The sequence below is a fragment of the Puntigrus tetrazona genome, chromosome 24 (assembly GCF_018831695.1).
Source record: "Puntigrus tetrazona isolate hp1 chromosome 24, ASM1883169v1, whole genome shotgun sequence".
Classification (NCBI taxonomy): Eukaryota; Metazoa; Chordata; class Actinopteri; order Cypriniformes; family Cyprinidae; genus Puntigrus; species Puntigrus tetrazona.
In genome coordinates this window covers 3,030,989-3,039,094 of record NC_056722.1, presented here as the reverse complement: position 1 = coordinate 3,039,094, position 8,106 = coordinate 3,030,989, and the positions used below count along the sequence as shown (strand labels likewise).

The 8,106-nt window shown below is 43.0% G+C and overlaps 1 protein-coding gene across 1 annotated transcript; it reads left to right on the top strand.

Annotated features, from left to right (window-relative positions):
- Window positions 1–77: 77 nt before the first annotated feature.
- LOC122329753 (UDP-glucuronosyltransferase 2A1-like) lies at window positions 78–2,600 on the top strand. The gene is made up of 2 exons (XM_043226307.1): window positions 78–127; window positions 444–2,600. The coding sequence occupies exon 2, from the start codon at window positions 450–452 to the stop codon at window positions 2,052–2,054; it is 1,605 nt and encodes a 534-aa protein (XP_043082242.1). The 5' UTR covers window positions 78–127; window positions 444–449; the 3' UTR covers window positions 2,055–2,600.
- The last annotated feature ends 5,506 nt before the right edge of the window (window positions 2,601–8,106 follow it).

Sequence of the window (8,106 nt, the reverse complement as noted above, 5' to 3'; positions counted from 1 at the left end):
GACTCAAACATATAACAACGCCCACTTTTCTGGGATTACCTCCCCTCAGTTATGCAATACTAAAGCATGATCTGGACTTGGAACCAGACAGAACAAACCCTTGTTTCATCAGAGGCACCAGAAGAAGGTAAAAATGATTTATTTCCCTCTTTTCTTTGTCTTTTTTTATTTTGCATGTTGCACACAAAAAGAAAACCACTTTATACAACATGCAGTCTTTCTCCAAAAACTCATCGGCTAACAAGACATCTGCTTTTAATAACACTGTCTGCTCAAGCTTTCAGAGGCACTGTGTGTGTCCATGCATGCACTCAAGCATGAAGGGTTTTCCAGCTTTAGAGGAATGTGTTTTGATCAAACAAACACCTTTTTCAAGGAATTAGTTTAATCGTTTAACGCAGTAAGTCTGCTAGTAAACATAAGTGTTTTTCTGTGCACTATAGGGAGCAATGACTATCCTACAATCTTCACGCTGTCTTCTACTGCTATCCATACTCCTCAATGCCGCCTTTCCCTCTGCTCTGGCCGGCAAGGTCCTTGTTTTTCCTGTGGACGGCAGCCACTGGGTCAACATGAATATACTGATCGAGGTCCTTCACTCCAGTGGTCACGAGGTCACCGTGGTGCGAACCGACAGCAGCTGGTATGTCAAGGAGCATTCGCCGCACTACAAATCCATAACGGTGACCCTACCGGAGCCAATAAACATAGAGAAACAAGACTTCATCATCTCCTTCTTGAGCAAAATGCTCGAGATACAGAAACACGGAGGATCGCCGATTGCATTCGTGCAGTTCTACTGGCAGATGTTGAAGACTCTCTATGGCATGCATTGGCAAGCAAGTCAGCTGGTTGTGGAAATTTTCGAAAACCCGGCGTTGATGAAGCAGCTCTACGCAGAACGTTACGACTTAGTTCTCATCGATCCAGGTCTGCCTGCAGGAGTTCTGGTGGCTCATAAACTCAAATTACCAATGGTTTACAACGTGAGATGGATCACGAGTGGAGAAGGGCATTTTGTTGCCGCGCCTTCTCCGGTTTCGTACGTCCCAGCAGCGTTAAGTCGCTTGCCGAACCGCATGTCATTTGGAGACAGGCTCAAGAACATCTTCCACTCTGTGTTGAACACATGCATAGACCAATTTATTGTGAGACCGGAATATGACAAACTCGTCGCGCGCTATTTCGGACCCGAAACCGATTTCTTCCACTTGCTGCAAGGCGCGGATATTTGGCTCATGAGGTCGGATTTCGTCTTCGAGTTCCCGCGTCCAACCATGCCGAACATCGTCTACATCGGAGGCTTCCAATGCAGACCCTCCAAGCCCTTACCGCCGGACCTGGAAGAGTTCGTGCAGGGTTCAGGAGAACACGGGGTGGTTGTGATGTCGCTTGGGACGCTCGTGAAAGGCCTTCCTAGTGAAATCACGTCTCAAATCGCTGCCGGGTTCGCTCAGCTGCCTCAGCGAGTCATCTGGAGGCACTTAGGAGAGCGTCCTCATAATCTGGGCAACAACACTCTTCTGCTTAAGTGGCTTCCGCAGAACGACCTGCTCGGTCACCCTAAAACACGTGCGTTTGTCGCTCACGGTGGAACGAACGGCATTTACGAGTCTATCTATCATGGTGTTCCTGTGATTGGGATTCCTTTGCTTTTCGACCAGTTTGACAATATGCTGAGGCTCAAGGTGCGAGGGGCCGCCAAGGTTCTTGACGTCACCAAAATGGACAGCCAGAGCTTCTCGGCGGCAGTGAAGGAGGTTTTACATCAGCCGTCGTACAGGGACAACATGCTGCGGCTGTCTAGGCTACACAAAGACCAGCCTCTTCAGCCGCAAGACAGCGCCCTCTTTTGGATAGAATACGTCATGAGGCATAAGGGTGCTGCTCATTTGCGTACAGACTCTTATAAGATGCCGTGGTACTCTTATCACTCTTTAGATGTGATGGGATTTTTGCTAGCAGTGGTGCTGGCGGTAGGAGGAGCTGTGGTTCTAATAGTACGCTGTTTGTGTTTTAGACTGTGCAGGAGACAGAAATCAAAACACGAGTGATGCACTGTACATAATAAATTATATTTAGTAACGCTCTCTATGAAGCTTGTATTTGTACTGCATTATAGGTGCATTCTTAAGGCAGGGCACATCAGATGAATACGCTAAAAAATATTAATTAATAGTACCATCATAAGAATTAAGTACATTAACATAAATGATTGAAAACACTTTTTTTATTTTTATTACAAGTTTTCTGGAATGAAATATGCAAAGATGACATTTTTATACACTACTTAATCTAAACAATGGATAAAGCCTTGTGTATTTTGGATATTTTCTTTCCACTATAGTCTAATAAATCACTTTATGAAAAGCAAAAGAGCACAAAATTCTAAAATTGATCAATGCATGAAAAAATATGCTTTTAATGCCTAGTCTTATTTTAATGCATGCATAATTGCTCACTAAATTAACGTTAATAATGATGAATAATAATCATAACAACAGTTGTAATACTGTATATTTGTGGTTATACCCTTTAAGAGTATGATGCTGTATAATACAATGAACGCCATGTTATATTAGCTTATAATTGATTATAATTCCAATAATAAAAATATAAAACTAAAAACTGCTTTTTATTACGGGTTACTGCTTAATATTAAGAAAAAGATTTTAATAAAATGAAGTGAAAAAGGAATTATTCTAGTAAACAATTAAAATGCTTTGTAATGATGAATAATAATTATTTAGCAGTTGCCTGCTTTTCATAAAATGCTTGTTAATATGATTATATAAAGTGGTTATAATAAGATATTAAACCTAAAGTTCAATAGTTTAAGACTTTCACTATAACTATGGGAACCGTGCATGATGTGTTTATTGTGTTATAAATTGCACTCTTAAAAGGCATAACCACACACTGTAGCGTATAGTAATGTGTTATAACCACAGTTATGATTCATAACATGCATGCATTTTAATGCATTATGAATATTCTTAGAATGCATAAAAAGCGTTTAATATTTTTTTGTTTTTTTAGATTGTTGCTGAGCATTTTCAGACTTAAATAATAAATAACTGTTGTGGGGCCTCGATGAACAGACACGAACCATAAAAGGGGGAATCGCTCTAGAACCAGGTCGTAAAATCGCTCATCCTCCGCACCCCGGACCATAAAGGCAATCAAGATGGTCAGCCGAGCGATGCAGAGCGCCACAACGTCTACCAAACATTCTCAAGGGACTGTCGCTGCAGTGAGCTCGGCCAATCCGAGAGTACCCACGTCAAGATTGGGATGATTGAAAACGCAACATCTGGTCGACAGCGCGATAACCCGTTCTGTGCACTGACCTGGGATCAGTTCTACCAAGCCACCAAGTCAAAAGGTGATAAGACTCCCGCGGTGAATCAACGTGGCCAGGACAGCCTCACACTTTCCAACCCCAGGAGGTTTGCTCTGTCCCAACATACATTCCTTAAAAGCGCGCCTTTTTCCTTTTCGCTACAATAAAGGAACTGCCAGGACACACATAAAACCACTAAACGAACAATCTAAATGCCTTCCTTTCAAACGAATAAAGGTTCATCTGTAAATAACTGCTTAATAAATGTTTCGGGATGTATGTAGGAACCGCTATATACTTGTTAAATAATCCTCTAACAGAGAGCGTTCCATAAGCGCTAGATAATGCATGTTTGATATCAAATCGAAGCTTACGATGTTTCCAATATCGTGATGAATGAATATATGTGTTTGTGCAATGCACAACAGTGTATTCCACTTATAAGCTTTTGATAGGGAACAGAAGTGCAGAATGTCAATTCTAACTGGGATAAAGTATGCACGAAACCGGAGTCGAAAGCAGGTGTGGACACGCCCCTTTGACCTCGGGATTGGACAACTGCCCAGGGCACGGCCCAAAACTTGCACCTCAAAACGCAGGAACAGAGCTCTCTGAGTTGAGTTGAGACGAGTCGGAGTTGAGAACGAGCCGAGTCGGAGTCAAGCGGAGTCGAGAAGAACTTTTCGGGTCGCTGCAGGAATCGCCAAGGAAACGGAGAAACTTCGGAACTGGGAGAAGTTAGAAGACTCTGAACAAGAACGACCCGATATCCTCGACTCCGGTCCGCTCCGTCACATCACTCCACGGACACTCACTGCCCTTTCCATAACCAACCCGGTTCATCCAAAGCGAACCACCAAGCTAGAGAGACTTCATTCAAACGGCCCGGGAAAGCCCGACCACGTCATCCCACGGACGAGCCTGCCCAATCAGCACGCCGGGATTTCCCCAGACACGCCGAGTGGTAAAACTACCTTTCCGTCTCTACTGAATTGGCGCAGACACATATAAGCGAGGCTAAACCTAACTTTGCTTTGTTGGTGCTCTTAGTGCGATCTCAGAACTAGCTAACAGACTTTGGACAGACAATTATCCATTTCCCTTCCAACCCGCGAATGTGTGTATGAATGCATGTGTGTGTGTATGTGTTTATGTTTAGTCTTCTCAGCGTAGTCTTGTCAAATAGTAGGTACTGTTTAATAAATTGTGTTTCATTATTACGAATTCTTGTTTGTGTGTTATGTAACTGGAAAGTCAAACTCATGCCCAGATCCGTTGTTACCTGCTCGAGGTAAAGCGAAGAATCCAATTGATTTATTTTGCTGATCACAGAGTAAATTCATATTGGTAACATACATTTAAATTGCCCTAAAACGCTGGACGTATTAGGTGATTTAAAGGTATATTTGAATTACATACTGACTTGAATCTTTTAAGATTCAATTCCCCAAACTTGAATTGAGAGCTGATTCAAATGACAATTCATAATTATCATAATTAAAATTAGGTGTGAAAACCCTACATATAATGGTGGAGAATGCGGGCAGGCAAGATTTGATTTTCGGTTCATAATTCATAAATTTGTGATTCGTGATTTCGTGGTTTTTCTATTTTTTCCGGAAGAATAGATTAAGACACAGAGACAAATTGCTGTTATTTCGTACCTCTATTTTGACATGCGAACACGTGAAAGTGCGTGTGATTTGTGAAGATTTTGAAAACTGCAGTAATCATAATATTTGTCCATAGAGACAGAGATCCGCGTTAGAGCGCGTTGAGGGAAAAAGCAAGCGTGTTCCTTGTTTATTTTCCATAAGGCCTTTGTTAATCTGTGACAGTGCGAGTTCCACTGTCATATGAATCTATTTCCTCCCTGGCAAGAGCTTAGAAGTAGCTAACTAAGTAATCCTTGGCCATTTAGTCACTGGAAGAAGTGAAACCGAGCGTAACGCAGAGAGCGTCAGAACGCGAAGTATATGGGAGAAGAAAATTCTTGATCAAGTGAATAAACTGTGCAGACCCGCCGCGTCCGATGACGTCATTGTTTAATTGCAGTATATGCATGTAAAGTGCCTCACTTTTAGCAAGTGAAGTTGTCAGTGCTAGACGAAGCTGATCGAGTTTACTCGTTTGCGAAATGCGCCGCGTCATTTCGGTGGGCGAACTCGTACAATAGCGAATTGCACGTATCCATAGTAACGACGCGGAAGTCCTAGGACGCCGTTTCCGAGTTAACCTCAAAGTGCGCAAGCGCAGTCCTCCGGCGCCATATTTGAAGTTTGTGAACAGAGGCTAGGATACCTGAATCTAATGTGTTGGCATTGAAACCTATGCAAACTGTTAGCATCAGGATAGCGCTTAGACCTCTGTCGTCCATTGAGTTGAATGCCGTGTGTGTTTATGGCGTGTTGAGTTCCATCGAACGCCGGAACCACAATAGTGGGCTTCCTCCTCCTTTCCCCTTCACGTTTATTCCCTTTTTCCTCACCTTTCCCTTACCGAGAAGAATGTTGACAAATGTTTGAACTGCCATAACCGTTGGTATTAACAAGAAACGTTTTTTTTCTTACCCTTAGCATTTCAATGATACATTGCCATCAAGTATAACTGCTTTTATTAATTTAATGAGATCAGGAAATATTACCAATTTTCTAGCATTGCTAATGTGAAACCTTAATGTCATTTACTAAATGCATTAGGTTCATATTCATAAATTGCAACAATATTTGCTGATCCATTTGATTATAATTGCTTGAATACTTTGATGATAATTGCATTGAATTTCAATTATTAACTGCCGTTATTGATTGAAAATTTTAATTTCAGCTGGTGATTTGGTTAATTATAATTGCCTTTATAGTCGTGATAACACATCACTTAAATATAATCCCTGGTTTGGAATTTTAATTTCAGATTTAGCAAATTAGGTGGCTCCCTCCATAATTGCTATTTTGTGGATTTATTTAATTATAATTGCTTTATAATTTAATACCAATATCATAAATTTTCAATTATAATCGACTTGAACTTCCGTTTACTATTCCAGGCATAGTACCCCGGATTCTATTGCAGAAGATACTTAGTGATTAATTCAGACTTGACTCCTCAGGAAGTTTGATCATTAATTATCGCTACCAAATAGAAATTTCAAGTCATTTGCAGTTACGTTGGTGTGTACAGTTGAGTGCCTCCCTCTCAATCCTCTTTACAGGGTCTCTCCCTTGCTTAGGGCTTAGCAGCTAGCACTTCCCTAGTGCTAGGTTGGTGCAGTGACGGTTGTCTCGGAGGTGTCACAGCGAGTGAGGACCCCGTTTGAACGTGACCTTGTGCCAGCTGGGGGCAAGCCAGGCCTCTCTGTCCTAGCATTGTGAGTGAACCCGCAGCAGGCATCAGCAATTGTGTAACGGAGGAGGAGTCAACACAAGCTGACCTGGGCGGAGGCACGGGTAAACCACCCTGTCAGCTGCTGAATCGGGGAAACCGATCAGTACCCAGGGCTCTGCCCCGCAGCCTTGTCAGTCCAAGCCAGCCGTTGACGCACCTCCACCGTGGGCCCGCACCTTTGTGTCAAAAGCCGACGCTGTTTGAGAGGCTCACTGCAATACGGTCGGACAGAAGTCTGATTGACCTTACAGGAGCACAGGGGCGCCCAGACGGAGAGCCACACCGCTGTACTCCGACAGGTTAATCGCCCTCATCACCAAAGCCTAGGTCTAAACCCCTTTGCTAAAACCCATTTGGCTACACCCATAAGTAAGTAGGGCCTATTCAACCCTCAAGTAACTTAACTTATCACACCAACATAGTAAAACCAACCATTAGGTATCAGGCTTAACGGTATCACACTTTGTCAACTTTGTTTACAGTGTAAGCAACTTTCTCTCTCTCTCTCTCCTTCTTGTTCCTTTCCTCTGATCTAACTGCTGCTGCTGCTTCTGAGATCGCACCTGTGGGAACCAGGAAAGCAAAGAATTTAATTTGAGACATTTCTGATCAGTATCGGGTGAAACTTGACGACATTGTTTCAAATTGTTCATGCTCACGAACCTTCCCTTCTCAGCGTGTATCCTACCCAGCCGAAACCAAAGTTGATCGACGAGGAATCGTAAACACGACCCCAGGAACAATCTACTTGGTGCACGGAGTCAATCTAACCAACTAAAAGCTAACACTGTCATTGCTATTGTTTTATCCTTGCCCGGAGGAGATTCTAATAGCAATCGCAGTCTTGGTACTTAGAAATCCCCATTTAGAAACTCCTAAAAGCATCCTCTAACTTAGGGAAAAGAGACAGTGATAGAGCCTAACCCCCTCCTTCCTTGACCAGGAAAGAGTGTGTTACCTCCCCCCCCTCTCTGTCTCTCTCTCTCTCTCTCCTCTCTATCTCCCTCTCTTACGTCTCTCTACAGGTAGCTCCTCCCTTTCTCTAAAAAAAAAAGAAGAAAAAGAAGCAAGGACCGCCTGTTACAGGAGAACGAAACGCCCAGCTATCCCTTCTTCCTGTTCTGTGTTGTCTTCTGTTCTCTGTCGTCCTGTGTGTGTTTACTAATTGTCTCCCCAGAAACGCCAGTTAGAAGCACACCCACCAGAGGATCACAGTTACAGAGAACCACGCCCACCTGACACCTCACATTTAGCATCAACTGACACCACACATCTACACCTCTGTCTTTCCTTGCTGTTGTCTGTTCTGCCTTGTTTGGTTGTTATTTTCTTCCAGGTCTGTGTCAGTCACTTTTCCAAATCCCCTCGCCCACCAAAAC

Excerpts from the sequence above, each read along its gene's own strand:
- LOC122329753 (XM_043226307.1), top strand. The coding sequence starts at position 450 with ATGACTATCCTACAATCTTCACGCTGTCTTCTACTGCTATCCATACTC.